The sequence below is a fragment of the Nyctibius grandis genome, chromosome 18 (assembly GCF_013368605.1).
Source record: "Nyctibius grandis isolate bNycGra1 chromosome 18, bNycGra1.pri, whole genome shotgun sequence".
Lineage (NCBI taxonomy): Eukaryota > Metazoa > Chordata > Aves > Nyctibiiformes > Nyctibiidae > Nyctibius > Nyctibius grandis.
In genome coordinates this window covers 4,607,442-4,628,841 of record NC_090675.1, presented here as the reverse complement: position 1 = coordinate 4,628,841, position 21,400 = coordinate 4,607,442, and the positions used below count along the sequence as shown (strand labels likewise).

General features: G+C 42.5%; 2 protein-coding genes across 4 annotated transcripts in view; one reads left to right on the top strand and one right to left on the bottom strand.

The window, feature by feature from the left end:
• The window catches only part of CLIP2 (CAP-Gly domain containing linker protein 2), an 86,798-nt gene extending 79,935 nt beyond the window's left edge, over positions 1 to 6,863 (bottom strand). For all 3 annotated transcript variants that reach the window (XM_068415660.1, XM_068415662.1, XM_068415664.1), the window contains exons 1-2: positions 6,806 to 6,863; positions 5,582 to 5,725 (exon numbers count right to left, since the gene is read on the bottom strand). The gene's annotated coding sequence lies outside the window, so the exon portion shown is untranslated. The remainder of the gene's footprint in view (positions 1 to 5,581; positions 5,726 to 6,805) is intronic.
• Positions 6,864 to 10,430: 3,567 nt separating this feature from the next.
• Positions 10,431 to 17,764, top strand: RFC2 (replication factor C subunit 2). The gene is made up of 11 exons (XM_068415757.1): positions 10,431 to 10,622; positions 11,170 to 11,239; positions 11,896 to 11,937; positions 12,351 to 12,457; positions 13,632 to 13,733; positions 14,348 to 14,448; positions 15,155 to 15,312; positions 15,681 to 15,746; positions 16,237 to 16,317; positions 16,663 to 16,776; positions 17,458 to 17,764. The coding sequence occupies exons 1-11, from the start codon at positions 10,498 to 10,500 to the stop codon at positions 17,578 to 17,580; spliced, it is 1,089 nt and encodes a 362-aa protein (XP_068271858.1). The 5' UTR covers positions 10,431 to 10,497; the 3' UTR covers positions 17,581 to 17,764.
• Positions 17,765 to 21,400: the final 3,636 nt, after the last annotated feature.

Below are 21,400 nucleotides of genomic sequence, written 5' to 3'. Positions count from 1 at the left end.
TTCCACTTCTAATAAACCAATTTATAACCTAAAATCCTGCCAGATGAGGTACATCTAGTTCATCTGTCCTGCGTTTGCTCAATGTGCGTGTGTATGCACACTACATTCTGTAGCACTTTTATAATGAGGTTATTTTCAATAAGTAGTAATAATATTTCCATTCTGAGATGAGCTTTACTAAGCACAGTTGTGTATATTACAATGCAGTGAAACAAGGGATGTTCATAAAGGGCATTTTGCTGTATTCTGGTTGCATTGTGTCAAACCTTCACATACACTAACAGTTAAGCCCTATAAAGCAGCTGACTGATAAACCGTAAAACCAAACCTGTTTGTATGACTGCAATATATTCATTTTACAACAAAAATAGTGTGTGCAGCTCTGTCTTTCTCTATTCCACTCCAACATGTCTCCTAAGCTGAAGTAATTCAGTGCAGGTGGCATTTGTATTACTGCATCATCTATCATATGCACCCTAATGACAGTATGTAAGATTTTCTGGCCTTTCAGCACCTTTGTCACCCCATGTCAGCATGCATTTCAAGAGGTTGTTAACTAGGAATTTACTGATCAAAGAGGGCTGTCTCTGAAGAACAGTATAGTCACAGAGGACTTATGGCACACTCAATTTATATAGCCCTATCTTCTTGAGAAGAAACTTACCTGATTAAGAATCCTCCTATAGTGCAGCAGTAAACAGTATCTTACATTAAAATGTAAAATCTTACATTAAAACAAATAACAACTGCATTTGTTTTGTTTTAGCACCCAGAGAAGTGGGTGAAATAACCAAATAATCACCAACTAACCACATAGGGGTGGGGGAATCTGTTTCATGTTTAGTAGTTAAAAGCAGGTTTTTTCAACATCTAAGACCTTTTTCTGAGCTACTGGTCAATTTTTATTTACCCAAGTAAACCTATATAGTGTCATACACAAATGTCCCGCATGTACAAACATGTAAATACTTGAATATAGACAAGTTCATTAACATGCATAAAACCTGCACAAATATAATTGTGTAAGTAATTAAAGGAAAAAGTCAATTGAGATAAATTGACAGTTAAAGATCCTATCAAAATATTACTAGCAAGCACACATGCAGAACTGGAAAGCTAAATCCCAGAGCAGACTTGGAAACTACTATAAAAATATACTTATATCTAGCAAACTGACCTGTTCTCAGCTGATGAGTACAGAATTCAGGAACTATGTTAAGAGAATGATCTCTTAAATCTTAAATCTCCAGGACAAATGACGTTTAGGGAGATAATAGTTCCCAAAGCCCAGGAAGAACATACTAAATACTTTTGTGGGTAAGACAATGCTTTGCTATTTACTCATATGGGTAAGAAAGTGGCATTCGACACCCCTTCACGTCATGTATTAAGTTCTGTCTTCAAAGTATGGGAGCACAAGTACAGTCACCAAGAGGGTAAATGCTATTATTTAACATTATTATTTGCATATCATGTCTATTAAATCTGAACACGATGCCAAGACAAGAGGAGCTGCAAGAATAGCAGAAAAACAAAGCTAATGCAAAATAATCGTGATAAACTGTGTAAAGAGATGGAAAAATGAAGATGTGATTCAGCTGACAAGTGATTGTACAACTCTACATTCATATGGACAAATAAAAAAAAAAAAAAAACAAGGGGGGAACACTAGGGAAATATCCACTAGCTACAACAGACTGAAAACTGAACATTAGCCAGTGATGCGCTCTGAGCAAAAGATAAATCATGGATAATTTCAGTTCAAACTGAAACATTTAAATTCCTCAGTTACAAACTGCTTGCAACAAGGTATTACAAAGCGAGCCGTTCCTCAGTATTGGCTCCAGACAGCACAGTTCACCCTGGAAACAATCACTAGGCTAAACCCTGGAGCTGTTCCCTCTCTTCTCTGGTCTCTCTGCCTGCGAGGGCGGAGGCATCAGCAACCACAGCAATAAAGCGCAGTGGCCGCACCAGCTGGCAGTGGTTTCCTCCCTTCATGGCTCCAGGAGAACAGCTCATATTTTATTCATGAAAAATGAGGCCTCTGGAGGTCTAAGCAAAAAAACAGGAAGTAAATATTTCTTGGGGGCACTGGGTCGCAAGCTGGCAAGTGTCCAGGACATCAAGAAGGAGAGGCGGGGGCGGAGGAGGGAAGCATGAAAGCTCCCTTCCTACCAGCCTTCCTGCGATGGTAGGAAGGAGGATCACAGAGGGCAAACTGCACCCTGAATGTCCTGCGTGGTGACCCAGCGCAGCAGGGAACAAACTCAGCTGGTGTCCTGTAGTGGGGGTCCTGCTGGGAGTCACTGCATCGCAGGGGGAATGTGTGCTGCACGGTCGGTGTGGATGCGTACCAGGATGGGATCCCTCCAAGGTTTGGTTTGGTGAGGCTGGTATTTACTCCAGCCATTTGCACAAGCTGTTGCTTTGAGTTCTCCAGGTAATCTCTCTCCCCACTTCGCCACACTCGTGTCCTAAAAGGGTGATTGGCATGTGCCTTCGGAATAGGGGCACGCCTGAGCTTAGAATAAGCACCTTCCTGGGAAAAGAGATCTTGTCTTCCCACATAGCCAGACAGCCCTCTTCCATCTCCTTGTGCCCACGATAACAAAGACCACCCTTCGTATCAGTAGAGAAAATCTTCTGCAACCCTTCACTTTCCTGAGAAGACCGACGTGAAGCTGCAGATGTCATTTGTCGGTCACTAATTGGAGACACAGAAGCATCCTGTAAGCTCTAATTGTGCGCAGAGGAGCAACCATCGTGCCCCTCACAGCTCAAACCTCACACACAGCACTGGCTGTTCCTAATTTCATAAGCCTTACCATCAGGGCTGTTTCTGAACAATAATTATTTTGCATAGGACACTAGAAAAAGATGTTTCTGAGAAGCCTGAACTCTTCCTTGCAGATTTCTGGAATCTGCAGGGAAAGAAAGAAGCTACCTGTTACTTTCTGAGAGATTCCTAAAAGAGGATACATTCAGGGGAAGATTTATGAAAATTAAAAAAGAAATGTAGCGTTTTACATTAACATCCATCCTTTCTTGTTTTAATTACCATCTAATGAATATTAGCCCTGAGAATATCTCACCTGCAGGGCTGAGCAAATGAGAAACAAGTCATAGCAGTGCAGTCAGAATGAAAGGAAGGGAAAAAAACAAGACAATAAAAAACTCCACACATCAGGAGAGGCAGAAAAACATGCCCTGGGATGCAGCAGCCAACATTTGTTTAATAATATCAATATTTTATATGCAAAGCTTTCCTGGGTGGCAGTGAAACTTATGGATTAATAGTGGCGTGTGGTGGGATTAGATAAAAAATAAATTAAAATTTAAGGTTCTGTTTATGGTATGGGGGGCGAGGAGAGGAAGAAATAATTCTCTGTCAGTGCAAGCATCACCTAAGGTTACTGTTGTTGAAAGAAATTTTAAAAACAACAAAAACCCCTAAAGACCACCCCTAAATTAAATCCTGGTTTTACTGAAGTCCGTGGGAGTTTTCTCCTGCACTGCCATAGGACTAGGACTACACTCATTCCTCATTATTAGCTTATTTTGAAAATCCCACTCAAATGCATCCAGCTGCCTCCAACATGCAAATGCACAAAGCACACTGGAAACTGAAGTTCAGGCAGGCAAATTCTGAGCTGGTATCAGAAAGCTCAGCCTTCAGAGCTAGAACACTTCTCTGCTCTTCGGTTACTGACAGTTTCTCCCTTACCAATGTATGCACCCCAATTCCCCCCTCAACAAAACTTAGCCACAAATATCTACAACAGAGATTACAAAAAAAAAACACCACAAAACACTTTGAAACTCTCAGAACAGAGAAATAGTTTAAGTTCTCTAACCAGAAGCCAGCTTAAAAAGACATTTTTTAAATTCAAAGCTCTTTAAAAGCTTTATTAAAAATCAAGCTATTGAGAAAATAAACATTTAAACAAAAGGTGAGCAAAATCCTCACATCAAAATGTTTATGCTAGGTGTACTGTATTGTAGCATCTGCCTGGCCTCTGTAAGACTGATAGCAATTATAGTGGCCTTACACTTATCCAGAGGGAGCCCAAAAGCATTTTACAAAATCTGACACTGAACCTGCAAAGGTATAAGCATATCTTTAACTATCTGGATATATCCTAAAGACAGCCTGTCAACTTACCAAACAAAAATATAATAAACAATCCATATGTAAGAAGTGGTTTCAGGCTTCTCCAAGCCAATTCTGACAAACTTTTTAGCCTGTCACTTTCAGTGTGAAAGCCAGACAAACACCCGAGGAAGCTGATTAAGCACAGCTTCTATGCAACCAAAGTGCTCTTAGATGCTTCGGATGCATGAAACAAAGGAGACTGATACAAGGATTTTCCCTTCCTGCTACAGGTAAAGTTGCTTTGAGGAAGTGCAAGTAAAAAAAAAAACTACAAAAGAAGGGATATATAAGCTAATGTTTAACTTTAATTGATTAGATTAACTGTTACTTTGACACACCATTAAAGCAAGATTTACTGGATACTGGACAAGACAGGCAAACTGTTTGATTTTGTTTAAAATGTCCTGTTCTTACATAGCACTTAAATGCAGTAACAGTGAAGTGACACAGTACTCTGCTGCTTAAATGGAGCTCTCGACATTGGACCTTACTGCCCTTTCCTGTTGCGTTTGTTTCAGAGGACCACCACCTTACAACGGGTCAGTAGAAGAAGAGCAACCTGGCTGCAGGGAACTCGGGTATTTTCAAGGAATTCACTAAGCACCAGGTTATATTGCAGCCTGGTTGTGTTCAAACCTGCAAGTGACTCTCGCTTGCTCAGTAAGGCACGCTCTGACAGGACTTGTTTACTTGGAAGGGGCAAAACCCAGATGACTAATGCAGGAAAGAGAAACTTTTTCTCTCCTCACTCCCACTTCTCAGACTTCTGTGATAACTTCAATACTGTAGTGCTAGAAACAATGGACAACAGATGTCTTTAATCAGAGGATATACTGAACCTAATTAAGGCAAGGGAAATTTAGGGAGGCAGCCCTAAATTTAAGAAGTTAGCCCAGGTGGAACGGAGCCTGGATCGCAGGGTTAATATCCAAAGGTTTACCTCCACAGGAGTGTCCTCTCACAGCTGACCTGGCACCACTGCAGCCAGCTCTAACCGTACAGTGCCAGTTAGTGCCACCTGGGTTTTGCTAGACTTTAACCCCGTAAAACAGAGTACACCTTCGCTCAGTAACACAGGACACTTTCCTTTCATGTTCTCCCAGATTAAGGAAAGGTTCACAAGCCATTTTCTCTTGGGACAATCAAAGTCCAAGTGCATATTTTGGCATTATGCTCTCAACTTAATATGATATACCCAGTAATCACTTAAATCCCAAATAGATATTCAGCAACTAAAACAAATCTTAAAGAGTACAAGTCCTATTTTTCATTGCATATTTAGGCAAAACCACTCCAAACATTTGGAGTAAAATTCACCCATATACACAGAGGTCTGAAGATAACAACCACATTTTTATTTTTGTCAGATTTTTCTCACTTCTTCTATCATGAGCACTCTACAGTCAAGCCAGACTCAACTCTTACCTTAATCTTTTGCTAAATTCCTCCTTTATGCTTTAGGAACTTCCTGGTTTGGAATACTGCAGCTCTTCCTTCTGATATTTCTAAATCCATGCTCTGCGGACTTGAAGGAATTCAGGGTGCTACAGCCTGGTAATTCCTGGGCTCCTGATAAACAACAACATTATTGCATTTTCATCTTTTACATACAGAAAATGAGCGCAAATGAACGTTATTTAAGATTTATTTTGTTTCATTCAGCCAAACAAGGTCTCTGATCAAGTTTTGCCCAGCATTTAAGAGACGATATAAGCTGAAATGGACTGCATAATGTCATGCAGTACCAATTAGGGACAGTCAGTGGAGAATATTACCAGGCTGCTGATGTAAGGAACGAGCACAAGAAAGTACAAATGCCGGATGCACTAAACAGAAGTATCATGCTATATTGTAGCTGCATTGTGGCTGACCAAAAGTCAAGCAATACTGTAACTATTAAAACAATTAAATCCACTTTGTCTCAACTTCATTGCAAATTTCTTTTGAAGTTTCTGATAAACAGCAATCAAGTCAGTCCATATTGCCATTATTATGGGAAAAGGAGGCCAGAGAGACCAAGTGTTACATCTGAAAACACAAACTAAGTGGCACACTGGTAAAAGAATGGATGAACCCAGCCTGTCTACCTCCATTTCAAACTACTGAATGGTACCATTCATCAGAGCTTAGCTGACACAGCCCTCACATCACGCCTCTGGTTTTGCACCAGCTCAGCACTGAGTCTTCAAGCAGACAGCCATCAGGTTCTTTCTTCTTCATCAATATCCTTCCTCTTACACAAGGGAGCCCCAGCAAGGCACTTGCTGCTGCAGAATGCTCTTTGCAACATCTACATTTGGCAACAGAAGTCATGTACACAACTACTTTCTCAGCTTCCTCAGTGAAAAGGGAGAGTCCGTGTCCTCCCCGGAGGCAGGCGTTTGTGCAAACAGAACCCTGCTACAGTCACTGATCTACTACTACAACACACACGAGATCCTGACATGGAAGAGAAAAGGTACTGCTCCACGTCAGCCCCAAGGTGCAGGTGCAAGCAGCCGAGTGCTCACTGGGTGACGGCCGCAAGGCGAAAAGCATGGCAAGCACAAAGGATCATTCCCCTGTCCTACACTTTCAGCTTTATCAACAGTGGTAGTAGCCAACAGCTGCGTTTTGGCATCTAGGAAAATATGTGCTTAAAGAATTTACCTTTTTTCGCAGACAAAAGAGGAGTTCTAGGAGAAAGTCTATTCTCTTGGCTGTCACGGATGACCCTCTCTGGCTTTTAATACAGGTGTCCATACTCCCTCTACTGACTATAGCTGTAACCACACGTCTGGTCTTGTACTGGACACTCGTCATTCTCTATTATGTAATTAAAAAAAAAAGGAAGGAAATTTCAATTACATTGTTAGTCTTAAGCATCCAAAGAGCAGGAGAGTAGGACTAGCAGGTCACTGCTCCTGAAACCTTTTCTTATAACCTAGTGTAAAGCAACGGACAAATTATAATTTGTTCCTCAACACACGCATAAAAATTGTAATAAAGCTTTTCTGGCTTAAAATTGCAGTGATCTAAATCCACTCTTTTAAGTATTTTTCAGGTGTTTATACAGCAGCTCTTCAGGAATCAGGCTGGGTGCAGACATGTCAAGCCCATGAAACCCCCTAACACGGTGATGCCCCATTTCATAAAGCACGGGTCCAGCCTCCCTTCTAACCACCCCATCAGTGCTTTCATTCCTGGTATTTGTACCAGCTTTATGCTTTCAGCCTCAGTGAACACAAGATAAAATGGTTGGTAGCATCAGAATTCATTCCACTGTCTCCAACCTAACAGTGTGAAAGGGAGAGAGCGCGAGCAGGGACTAGCCTCAGAGGGGACTGCAGACTCGGCACTTCCCTGGCAGCAAGGCCATCTGTGCTATGTGACCTACTTGTGGCTGCTCAACAACAGCACGCTGCAATAGGAGGTGACAGCTTTAACCGAGCCCGCAGGGCTGGTGGGGACAGGGAAGGGACAGCTGAAGGAACTTTGCGCTTAACACTGTAATTTAAGGTCTCAGCCCCTGGCCTTTTAGACCTGCTGGATGATGTATATTAGTGTTAGCCCTAACAATAACAGTAAGCTGAACTCACAGACTGAACCCAAAAGCAAAATGACCTTCAATACTAAACAGTTCTCCCCTCCCTCCCAAAACCACTGTATGTAAGAATTTCTTTATTACTTATCTGTACTGAATATGCAGAACAGACACATACATTCACTAATGATTGCCTAAAGTTAGTTTCTTCTCTTATCATTTATTTGTATTGCTTCCTGGATTTTACACCTCACATCCCCCATCATAATCTCATCACTGCTGCTCTTCGTTCTTTTCAACTACTGCTTCACTTTTAACGTCTTCACTACTTGCAACTTCTTGTCCAAGCTCAAAACAACCGATCCTCAGTTTCACTTTTTTTGCCACAACTTCTGCATTTACCCAACCCTCTGATGAAGCCTGTTGCATCGGGCTTTGGTTTCCCCGTAGGGGCTAGAACATGAGTCCCTGACTGGAGCTGATCTGGGAAGATCCTCAATATGGTCTTTAAAGGAGACCTTCCCTACATCAAGCACCTGCAGCTGGGACTTCCTTGCTCCTGGGGTGACCACAAGATCACTATTTATTTCTCTGATGGTGATCTCCATTACTAGTAGTAGATGCCCTTTGAATGCAGTCAAGAGGAACATTCCCCTTGCTAACTAAATCATTAACAAAAAGCCTTTATCCGTGCTCTATACTGATTACAAATACTTTTCAATATATCTTTTGGGGCGGGAGGGAGACAGGTCAGGAAGAATAATCTTAAATTCAGGATTATTCTCCTTTCAGGATAATACAGTACATCTGCATGCATGTGTATTCAGGCACTGTTGATGACACATCAAAAGAATTCTGCCATTTCAGCACTGAATTTGGAATTCATTTTATCCTGGATGTATCCTGTGATCTCAACAGACAGACTACAATAAAAACAGTTCACATTTTGGGACAGATGGGGTTTAAAAATTTCAGGTCATGTCTGGCTATCCACTTGCCACACATCCCTATCAATATTGTTGTGCCTTCAATAAATACTTGTTCCATGTTTGGTAAACTACAGAACCACTGTGAGAACTTACTACCTACACAGTACTGCAGTGCTTTAGAAGATCATGCTCCAAAATAAAAAAAAAACAAAACACCTATTGCAACTGATGAGCAGAAACACATCACAAAATCTGTCATCAGGCCCTCTGCAACAATCCTTACGAATAGCCTTTCTTACTGTCCTTTGGGTGCTTATCAGCAGCAATCCTACACATATAGTGGGAGAATTAATGCTGGCCAGGAAACATATCTTATCTAGAGGCTGGTACTTCCTAAGAGCATAACAACTGTTTAATTTGGCAAGAAACCAAAACACGTCCAGGGTGCTGTACTGACAGACTTTTATGACCAGCAGTGCTGTATGCAGCTGCAGTATTTCACTGTCTCATGTTGGGCTCTGCCGAGTACTGCAATAACTTAAATCCAAGACAAGAGTAACATAGTGATTTTGAGGTATTACAAGAACAATGTATTCATCTGGTATGTGTGCTACAGTCTGAATACTGAAAAAAAAGCTGACTGTCTCACCCTCATATGCCACATAATTGTGCTGTTATTTAATTTTCTACTTTACCTCCAATGGAGGCAAAGTTAATCCACAGTTAACTCAGCCAGCCATGTAAAGGCTGCAGAACACTTACAACTTCACCCTTACATAACACTTATCCTAAAACCACTGGGAACCATGTACAGCTATTAATAAAAAAACCCATGCAACACAAGACTAAAGCACTGACCACCCTGCCTACTTAAAAACTCAGATATGACACTGCACTTTGCATAACAGAAACTTCACCCTCCACAGTTTTAAAGCCTTACGAGAAACTCAGCAAACTTCATCACCATCAGGCCACAGGCTGAAGGCAATGCTCTCATCTGCAAACATTCACGTGTCAACCTCAAAACACCAAGTAACAGGCACTGACAATAACATCGGAATGCAAATGTTGTGGCAAGTGGTAGGAAGTTACTCCTTTAGAAGAGCATCACTGCTCTCACAGGGCTTCAAAAATGATCAGTTCCAAGTTCCTGCCTCACACCAATCTTAAATTAGAAACACTTCCCAATGAACCAGAGCCCAGACTGACGGGCACATCCTCAGCTCACTGAGCTAACACAAATGTCACGATGTGGAGCATAAGCAGAGCTTAAAGATGTAACAAGGCCCCAGTAACTACTGAGGTTTAAAACTAGCACTGATAGCCAAGTTCTAACGGTAGCACCAGAACAACACCCCTCTATTATAATATAATTACTTACGGTATTTTGCAACATGTCTTTTATTGTTTTCATTTTATAGGGAGAAATAAAGGTAGCTAGAAGAAGAAACAAAGGTTTAGACTCCTGAAGTGCAAGCATATTAGTGTTTTTATTAATTATCTTAACACAACCAGTCAGTAGGGCAGGAAAAGCAGCCAGACTCCGAAACAGCCCGGCACAAGCCCACCCAGCCGCGCTGCGAGCGGCCCCCACGCCCAGCCGCCAGCCCCCCCTCAGCACAGCACAGCCCACCCCACCGCCCCCACGGCCGGGCCTGCCGCCTCCCGCCCCTCCTCAGCGGCCTCACAGAGCTGCCGCAGCCGCCACGACCGGCTACGGAGCACCCACAGCGCCCACCCGCGCGGAGGCCGCCCCGCCCGGGCAGGGAGCGCGGGCAAGGACCCACCCCGACGGCCTTCGCCGTCCCGCCCCGCGAGGCGGGCCCGGCAGCGCGGCCCTCCCCTCACCGAGGCGGCGGGGAGACAGCGGCCGGGCCGGGCCAGCCGGGATGGAGATGGAGGTGGAGGCCGCAGAGGACGAGAAGGCCGGGCCCGCGGCAGGCGAGAAGCGGGGATCCGCCGACCCCCCGGGGGCCGGTCCTGCCGCCGGCGGCGGCCATTACGAGCTGCCCTGGTGAGCCGCGCGGCCTGCGCGGGGGGGGCAGCTGCGGGGCAGGGAGCCCGGGCGGCCGTGGGGCGCCTGCGCGGTGAGGCCGGGGGAGGGAGGAAGAGCGGGGGGCGCGCGGCCATTGGTGCAGAGCGCGGCGGGAGGCGGGACTGGCGGCGCATAGCCTATAGAGCAGGAGGGGGGCGGGGCGTGCCGTTGGCGGGAAGGCGGGGGCTCGCGCAGTGCTGCGGGGCCTGTGTCCGCCGGGCGCCCCCACTGAGGGGATCGCGTAGGGCCTGGTGTCAGGCTGAGGCACCAAGCTCGTGTCCAAGTTGAGCATGTTTTTTATCCTTTTCCTTTTTTATACTAACCGAAATAAAACAACCATTAAGGAATTAGTGTGGTGCAATCCTGCGCTTGGCTGTCAGGGGGGACCCTGCGGCGTTTGCACTAAAGACACACCAAGTCATCTTTGTCCCATGTTATCTTAACATAATCCTCCTTTTCTGTCAGTGTAAAGCGCTATTAAAGTTTTATTAGACGTGCTGAAGTGTGTGGGGTTTTACTTTTACAGGGTGGAAAAATACAGACCCTTGAAATTATGTGAAATAGTTGGAAATGAAGATACTGTGAGCAGGTTGGAGGTGTGTAGCTGTCCCTTTATCTTTTTATGGGTTAGCTCAAAAAACATAGTTCTGCATAGTTCCACAGGCCAGTAAAAGCACTTTTGTATTTATACATCCACACTTGAGTATGTGGAAAAAACCTTTCTGATTTATTTAAGAAATCACACGTTTTAGGACATGTTTGGTGTTCTAAGGAAATACGCTTTCTTGAATTGGGATATTGTTTAAATTTGCCCTGTTTGGATACAACTTAGAAAATTTGTAGCGGTTACAATAATATTGTTTCAATGAATAAATGTAATCTATATAATGACGGAAATAAACATAAGTGTAATGTTTTCCTGGAAGAAAAATATTTTTCTTGACAAATTAGTTTGTAAACACAGTATTCGGTAACAGAAAGCTTATACTAGCATACGTATAACAGGTGCAAAGGAAAGGTAAGAGTACTAGAGACTTGTGGGATTAAGTGCTTTTAAGTTTTTCCATATTATTCTAGGGATGGACTTCTAATGGGTCAATTAAAAAAATACAAATGCAGCAAGGTCCAAAAGAATGAAAGCAGGAGGGAAGAAAAGAATGGGTTAGCTCCATTTCTCATGCTTAGAATAGAATAGGAAACTATTTGTTCCCATTATTTTCTTATATAATTTTTGATTATTGCTCTTTCATAGGTCTTTGCAAAAGAGGGTAACGTACCAAATATTATAATTGCTGTAAGTATTGCTGTGTTGTACTGTATTTCACTGTCTTGGTCCTGGCTTCTGAAATCTAGCCACAAAACCTCCCTGTATAGATTTGCATTGTGCCTGAATGTGTTGGTAAGAGAAATGTTGACTGTGCAGTCATGGAGCAGTGTTCTTGGCAGAATACACAGGTAGCAAACAACCTTCTGTTTAAAACTAACTTGGCCCTTAGGTGCCTATTGAAGCATGTCTTGTGCATCTCCCTGCAGCGTTTCTCTCCTCTCTTGGAGGCAGGATCCTGAACTCAGGCAGCCTCTAGTCTGGTGTTCTCTCTGCAGTTCCTCTGTTGCAGCTGTTTTTCGTGTCTGAGGAGTTTTGTAGGGAGTGCAGCTTAGAAAATGACATTAAACTTACCAGCAATTCCTGCATTGTTGCATTTCTAGGGTCCCCCAGGAACAGGTAAAACCACCAGTATCCTCTGTTTGGCTCGTGCTCTGCTTGGTCCTGCATTAAAAGATGCTGTTTTGGAGCTCAATGCCTCAAATGACAGGTGAGAAAGAACAAACCTTATTAAACTTCTAATGAAGAAGCAAGTATCCATTTTTATTTTTAGTTCAACTCAGGCTGGCTTGATAGGCTTAATGCTGTATTAAGGCCTTTAGTACTTATTTTAATGCAGTTTTTCCAATAAAAGTTAGGTAATCTTTGGTGTCCAACTATCAACATAGATATTATTACTTGATGTTTTAGAAACTTGATACTTTCATGCACAAAAATAAAAGCAGGTAGAGTGCAGAATCCATAACGGTACTGTTTTCTTGAATTTACTTTAAAGAGTTAAGCCTCCTGCATTCATGAAAATCCTCCTAAGAATTAAAAGTGAGCAAGTTGGTTGTAATGAAAGTCTTCAGTGCTTAGGAAGAAAAGTGAAGTGGTAGAAATTAGGGCTATAAGGGCAGTTGGGGATTAAAATGTAGGATGAGGGTATTAGATATATAGAGGACACTGACTCTACCTCAAGGATCAGGCACTAAGGGCTAATTATATTTCCCAAGTTCTGTAGCAGACCTGTCCTGAAGTATTCTGAGGACATTTCCGGGAGTTTATGAGTACAATACATTTTACCTGCCTGTGTTAATATCAGTTATAGAAGAGCTATAGAATCACAACATGCATTTTCTAAACAGAACAAAAATGTAACATCCTTTATTTTTAAAAGTAAGTCTTTGTTGGAACTCTGTCTAGGGAAGTGTTTGTGTTGTGCTAAAATGATGCAGTCTATCCAGCTGTTTTTCTTAAACTCTTCTGAGTTATAGCTGGGTCTGTGGATGTAGCTGTGTGAAGCACTGGCAAAATAGCAAAGCAGTCTTAAATGCTTCTGCCTTTGCTCATTTATTACCCCTACCTTTTGCCAAACATAAGTGCTTTTATGGCGGTACTGTATGTGATGTTACTGATACATATATATATATATATACTGATACTATTAAATTATTTTTTCAAAACCCCCAAAAGGAGGAGTATTGGTGTTTAAATCTGAATCAGTTAGGCAGCCTGGCGTATAACATGGCTTCACAGCAGTTATACTGACACAGCTGAAGGGGCAGGAACAAACAGCGGGAGAATAGGGAGCTCAGGAGCGCTTCAGCTACTGTGGCTGCTGAATAGAGTTTGTTATGTAATTTCACCCAACTGATCATAAATCGCTTGAATTATTGTTCCAGAGGCATTGATGTTGTGAGAAACAAAATCAAAATGTTTGCCCAGCAAAAGGTCACACTTCCAAAAGGTCGGCATAAAATAATCATCCTTGATGAAGCAGACAGGTATGTTGTTTTCTCATTGACCTCAGCTAGTACGTGAAACGTGTTGCATCTATCCTGTCTGCAGAGCTGCTGTCTTGGAGGGTCTTAGATGTTCCTATCAGGCTATCAAAAATAATTTGTTAGGAAATAAATATGCATTGAACACTGTTCTTACGAGATTACTCATAGTAAGCAGAGATCATTGCTTCAAAGGAGGTGCTGAATATTGGGGTGAAAGACTTCAGGATTTAGCTGGATATGAAAGAGCATCTTCCAGTTTACTGGTTCTTTCTCTCTGAAAAGAGTCTGGCTTACGTAGACAATTTCACTGGATGGAAACAGGACATTCCACTCCATCTGTATATAAGTAGTAGTATTCTTAGGAGTATTCTTCAGAGTATTAATGGTTTAATTTTGTCTGTTAGTTTTATGGAGGTCTCGGTAACTACCTGCATTGTGGGGTGATTTATTCACGACTAGAAAAAGCTGCTTAGTTTACCAAGCCAGAATAATGAGTAATTTACAAAGCACTGTCTAATATCAGTAAACTCTGAAGCTTGTCTAAAAATAGATATTAGGATGCACCTATAAGTCAGTGAAGGGCAAAACCTGTCCTAACTCCTTTTCTCCCCCAGCATGACAGATGGAGCACAGCAAGCATTGAGAAGAACAATGGAAATTTATTCCAAAACAACGCGCTTCGCACTTGCGTGCAATGCCTCTGACAAAATCATAGGTAAAGTGCTGCTAGTCCCTGGGCGGTTTTGTCATGTGTTCTCCATACTGTTGGCTAGCCTCCGAGGCAGTTTTCACAAATACCTTGGACCTGCTTCTTGCAAGAAACCATTGGTACTTCTGAAAAAACAAACCACTTGTACCTCCGGCTAATAGAAGAGGAGTATATTTGTGTAGGTGGTGAACCCTCTGAACAGCTGGTTTTGATGGATAGTGCTATGCACGACTGCAGAAGCGGATTTCTCGTACTTTGGGCTTAATCTCCATCCAACTCTGCTACAGTTTAAGATGTCGGATATATTGTTTACTGGGTATTGAACCCCTTTTGTTGTCCTTTCTAAAACATAATCTTTAAGTTTTACTATAGGCCAACACATGGTAGACCTTTAGACTTCTCTTGTTTAGCCATGAAAATAGCATGACAAACATACATTCAGAAAACCAGGAGAACAGCAGCAGCTGAGCTTCATATATATTTGCACATATCTGGGAAAACTCAAGTAGCACATTTGGGCTTGAGTGAAGGACTGTAACAATTGTATATGCTTAAGGAGAGGCTATATTCTGTCTGGAGCTGGCATGTTATTTTTCTTTAAAAGAAGACAAATAAAGAGCTGGAAACTGAGATAGCTTCTTCCAAGATGAAAACAAATGGTATTTTTCTTTGAGAAAAGAGGGAAGTGCTAATTACACATCTCTGTCCTCAGAACCTATTCAATCCCGGTGTGCAGTGCTGCGTTACACCAAGCTGACGGATTCACAAATCCTTGCAAGGCTACTGAAAATTGTTGAGAAAGAGGATGTACCGTATACAGATGATGGACTAGAAGCCATTATCTTCACAGCCCAAGGAGACATGAGACAGGTAAAAGAAGAAAGGCGATCAAACAAAGGCTTCTGTTTAAAGCAAAAAACCTTTGAATTGTAGCTCTCAAGGATTTATCTTTGGAGAGGTAAAGCAATTGGGATGTGACCTGTGGCACAAAAGTAACTAAACTATTTGGTTTCCTGAGGTTTTAAAGTGAATCTGCTCCTTAAAAGTGAATTGGTGGGAACAGGATACTGAATTTGTGGGAGGAAACAAAGTCTGCATACATTTGTGGTTTGCTCTGTTGCTCAATTGAAAACTGCTTATTTGGCATCATTTTCTGAAAAGTGTATTGCATCCTGAGGAGGGGAGTGAGAAGTAGAGCACTTCAGAAAATAAACGAAGCCTTATTTTTTCATTCACAGGCATTAAACAACTTACAGTCCACATATTCTGGATTTGGCTTTATTAACAGTGAAAATGTCTTCAAGGTTAGTAACAGCGTAAAACAGTGATGCTAGAAGTTTAGCACTACAGCTGTGGGAAAACTTCCATCAGATATATAAGCCTGGAAAGTGCTTTGCCAGTTTGCAGACAGCACTATATATGTAGCAATTACAGCATTGGGCCATAAAAAAAAAAATGTGCCTTTTAAAATAGGGAGAGCGTGCTAGCAGCCCCTAATGGTACGTCCGAGACTGTGGCTTTCCAGCTCTCGGAGCACACAAATCACATAACTTCTGGGAAATTTCACAGTGATAACTTTTGAATCTATTACTTGGGTGTTCTCATTTCATGCTGTTGAGTCTGCTATGGCAGGATAGCTGTATTACCAGAAAAGTCATATTGTTTAAAATTTAATCTGTATTATAGAACATGGCTGATTCAGTACTTCAGCTGTATAGAAGCTTGGTGAAAATACCAGGGGTTTAATGAAGAGTCTTCTAATATTTTGAAGTGTAATATTTCCCTTTGATATAGGTATGTGATGAGCCTCATCCTCTGCTTGTGAAAGAAATGATACAACACTGCATAAATGCAAATATTGATGAAGCATACAAGGTTGGTTTTCATGTGTTGTGTCTGCGTAGACAGACACTTTTTCTCTACAGAATTCTTGTTTATTTTGAAGAATTCACAATGTGTGTTGTCTTTTAAGATAAGGGCAATACCATGCAGATGAGTTGATGAATTAAATCCTTTTTATGCAGGGCTCTGTTCAGGTGAATAAGAGAACAAGCAAAAAAACAAGTTGTATTCAAATTACTCGCTAAACAATTGAGGTTAAATTATTTGATAAATACTACATATAGTTCCAGTAGTTATATACAGCTGTTCCAAAAGTGGATATACTTGACTCACCTGATAGTTTTGCAGATAAATGAGGGATTCTTCTTGCCTGCACAGATTCTTGCCCACCTGTGGCGACTTGGATACTCTCCAGAAGATGTCATTGGCAACATCTTCCGTGTGTGTAAAACCTTCCAAATGCCAGAATATCTGAAACTGGAATTTATCAAGGTTAGTACTGACCTAGTTCCTGGTGGGGTCTTTTGGGCCTTTTTAAGAAAAGGATGTGATCCCTAATACAGGGGCAGCCTCAGGGTTTTCTCTTTGAGATTTGCTATATATTAGTGCAAAAAAGTACTTCTTACCTTATTACTGCTTTCTTTCCCACTCTGCATCACCAGTTTGTCCATAAGAATAATCACTTGAAGTTTAAAGTCTAACCACCCATAGAAGTGCCAAAAGTCACTTTAGGAATCAACTAGAATTAATAACAAACATAATGCTGGCTGAATTTATTATTTACCTCAAAGCCTCAAATAACTCCTTGAGAACTTTCTTTAAGTACATACTTGATTCTAGTCCAATAGATAGTAAAATATTAAATTATATTAACAGCCAGTTGACAAACGGTAAACTGGTGTAATGGAATCCCTCTTCAGATTTAAAACCTGCCCTCAAATATACGCACCTTGCTCCTTACACAAAGGAAGCGGCGAAATACAGCTTTGATTTTAAAAAAGAATAGAAAAATACATTCTAGTTGGTCTACATGAGAAGATACGCTTCTCTTAAGTTTCAGTGACTCTGAAATTGGTGTCTTATCAGTAAGGGACATGTTCTATTTAGTCATTAGTCATACTGTACATAGACCAAGAGAAGAAACAGAAAACTTTACAGTGTCTTTATCGCCAGGAAATCGGATACACTCATATGAAGATAGCAGAAGGTGTGAACTCACTTTTACAAATGGCCGGACTGCTGGCCAGGCTGTGTCAGAAGACCGCAGCCCCTGCAGCCAGTTCGATGTTTCACTGAGCTGAAGCCGGCGTTCTGGAAGGTGAAGACCTGGTGTGCAAGGTCAGCAGCTGCCTGTGCCTCCTGAATTCTGCATGCAAAGAGCCCGTTCCCTTGGTTTTGCTAAATCACAGAAAAAGAACCAGGTTCTGTTGTAAAAATGTTTTGTACATTTTTATTTAGACCAATAAAGCTTTAAAATTTACTATAACCCAAGAACCTTTACATGTTGTATAACTGAGGTAGAAGAGAGGACTGTGACAGTCCAGAGCAATAAGGTCTGTCTAGTGCACGCAGCAAAACTGCTTGTGTCAGTGGTACCGAGACCTAACAGTGGGAGAAACAAAAATTGAATCCCATTGTTAGTGATTACACTTCAGGCCTGGTCATGAGTGGTGGTCTTACTGAGACCAAGAAGGAAAAATTTTTGCACAAAATAAGGCATTTAATGAAGATGTAATTGAGGTGTGCTGAGCAGGTGCCACTCCTGGGTGCTGTTTATGTGCTGTGCATAAGGAAGATATTTTAACCAAATATACAGGAGAAATATTACACATTTCTTAATACTACTTGCTCTTTGTTTTGGATATTTCTTTAAAAATTTATGAAATTCTGGAATGCTCTGCATTTGAGTTCCCTTTTGTGTTCTTGGTGTTCAGGATAGGTAACATCATTTTATTATAGTTTCAGCATACCAAAAAGCTACAGCATCACGCTTTCCTGTCGGTTCAGTTTTGGAAACCACCTTGCCAGTGCAGATGAGCAATAAAGTGTGAAATGCAGAGTGAAAGCAAATATAAATTGAATTTGACCACCTCCATATCAGATGTGAGATATGTGCAGAGCTATCTTAATATAATTAAGTACATTCTGATTATAGCAGTCAAACAAAGCATGGTAGAGGTATGAGTTACTCGTGCCTGCACTTCACCCTGCCCCTGCACTGAAGCAGTGGCTGTTTACACCCTCCATTTCTCTGACTCAGGCACAGGGGTGATGAGTTTCAGCAGCAAGAGCCAGTAGCATCGTAAATTGCCCCGTCAAGACTTTCTGCACTCCTCTGCCAGAGCCTGAAGACAAGCCTTTTTAATTCCAAGCGCAGGAGAGCAAGTTAATTGACAGCTAAAACGCAGACACATTTGAGCTTGCTCCCAAATGGAATAAAGCAAAAGGCTCTTAGAATAATGGATGTAATACTCAAAGTACATTCTTCCTTCACTAGATACTTTTTCGAAGTTACATTTTAATTCCCAGCCAGTGAACTGTCACTACTAGCACAAATGCTGTTAAATATACGACTAATAATTTAGTATTAAAAGGCTTAAGCTGCTGAGTTCTCTACAGACAAGGCATCACAGCTTTTGTCCCCAAAAACTTAAATAAAGCACATCCAAAGAGGTTAACTGTGCTTTGGCTGTACATCCCAGCCAGCCTACTCTGTCTTTGCTTTCTAGTTAAATATGTTCACTGCTGAACAGGGAAGGAAGAGGTGTTACAGTGGAGGTTTCATAAAACAGCACACGTCGTATTTGGAGGGCTCGTAAGACTGGTCCTTACCCCACTGGATGTACCTACCTGTGCGTTGTCTGGTTTGCTGTGTTGGTGCCAGCGGAAGGGTGAGAAACATGGAGGGTCACGGTTCCTGTTCCTTCTTGGTTTGAGTGGTTTTCTTCTTGACTATATTCAGTAGCTGCTTTTCCACTCCAGTATGGAGCCAACTCTCTTCTGGGCTTATCCTCTATAGCACTTGGGGGGACAGAATTGTACTCACTTTTCCTGAGGAGAGGAATAGTATCAGTCTGAGAGGCCACCAACGCAGCCTCTTGTACCAAAGGTGGTTGCTCACCTGCTCTGAGTGCAGAGCTACTGCTTCCTGGTAGCTAGCGAAGGCTCGCCAGCTCCATTTGAGAGCCACACCAGTGGTGCCAAAACTACTTTTCTAATGCGTCTTAAATTGAAAACAGGAAGTTCATTGCTCAGTTGGCTGCCTACCTAATGTGAGGAAAGAGGTACACGGGCCCAGGGGAGATGACATTTCTCCTTGCATCATGTTCAGGCAACACAGGATCTGGCAATTTTGGTTGAGCACCAGAAATCCTTGCACACCTAAAACCAAGTCCTGAAAGGACAGTGCGTCAGTGAACACACACCTACATATTCACCCACCACAACGAAAAACCGTGAGGTGTTTCAGAACCAGACTGTAATAACATTGATGAAAGTTCCCATAACAGTCCCTGGATATCTTCCAGCGTGATGAGATCACTGGCTGAAAAGTACTTCAGGAGCTTTACAAAGCTAAGACCAGATTTACCCCTGGCTACAGCTGGCTGTTCTGGAGAGCTGCAAGGGGGGGGATTTGCTCAGACCCCCAGTGAGAGGAGGGAAGATACTCCATATCCAGCTCCTGCCCTGCCTGCTTCAGCTCCACAACTTTCAGGTTTTGGTAAAGGAGGAACCTTACACCAGGAAAATGTAACTGGTCTAATCCGCCTCCCTGCTTAGCAAGGGGAGCAGTAAATCTTGTATTTTAATGTTTTGGCTGCGCACTCACCTGACTGCTAGGGCTTTCTGGGAGGTCTCTGGCTGGATCTATGACTGTGTGCCAAGGATCTTTTACTGCTGCTAATCTTCTCCTAATAATTTAATGGCTCCCTCCGGTTACAAGATGAATCACTAGTAGGTGTAACGTCACTGCACATCACTGAAAACGGAGCTCACCCTTCCCCTCCTGCAAAAAATCCACAGGCTGCAGCGCTTCATGGGAAGGGGGAGCTTCTTCAGGTGCTGAATGAGTCACCAAGGATGACAATGTCAGGGCCGTCCAAGAGCCGGGCACACCATTTCAGTAACAAAGGCATCTCCTCGTTTCCTTGCCTGTCTGCGAGCCCATGCGGAGGTAGCACAGGCTGTGGCTGTCACCATGCCTGTTCTGGGCTCACTGGGACACTCGTGTTCCCCACTTGTGCAAACTTTTCACAGAGCATTTAAACATCAGGAAACCAGAGGGTGTGAGTTAGAAGCCGGGCTGGGAGGAGCTGGGGCAAGCAGAAAGCCAGGCTGTAGCTCCCTGCGTGTGTAGATCCCTGAAGCACACTAGATTTTCTCTGTTCTAAAAGTCCTGTGGAAGCAGGAACAAATGCATTTGTAGGAGCTACAGGAGAATCTTCTCCTAAGCTGCACTCGAAACCACACGCTGATTCAGCTACAGGGACGGTGGCCACCCATGGGCACAGCGATTCTGCTAAAAATACAACCATGACTTTTGCAGCAGGAAGCACCTGACCTCTGCTTCTCCCGCTCCAGGGCTTGCTCACCCTTAGCTCCACTTCTCTGCTCACGCTTACCCGTCCCAAAGAAGTGAGCATGGGCTGCATCCCTTCTTGAAGCAGAGTTTTCTGAACCGATTTTGAGGAAGAAGGCTTTTAAGGAGCTACATTTTCTCCCCATAAGATCCCGCACATCATTCCATGTCATCTCACGTGCTCCCACCTCTGTGTCACCCAACCACGCAGACATCTGCATCATAGCAAACCATAATAAGACACTGCATTTTCTTTGGAGGCTTTTCAATTTTAATAAATAAGTACAACAGTGCCAAATCTGTGCATCAGGGCTCAAGAGACAAGGGCTCTGTTCCAGGGCTGATGTTCCTACAGCGATACTGAAAGGCTGGTGCAGTTCCTGAGGCTGGCAGATGTGGATCTGACCTTCACAGACGTTGCAGGGTCTCTGGAGCATTATGGAACAGATACCAAAACACAAGGAAAACTGCCCCAGGCAGACACTGAATTAAACCTGTGGATAAGGCAGGGATTTAATCCTCTTTAGCTTTTGTGAA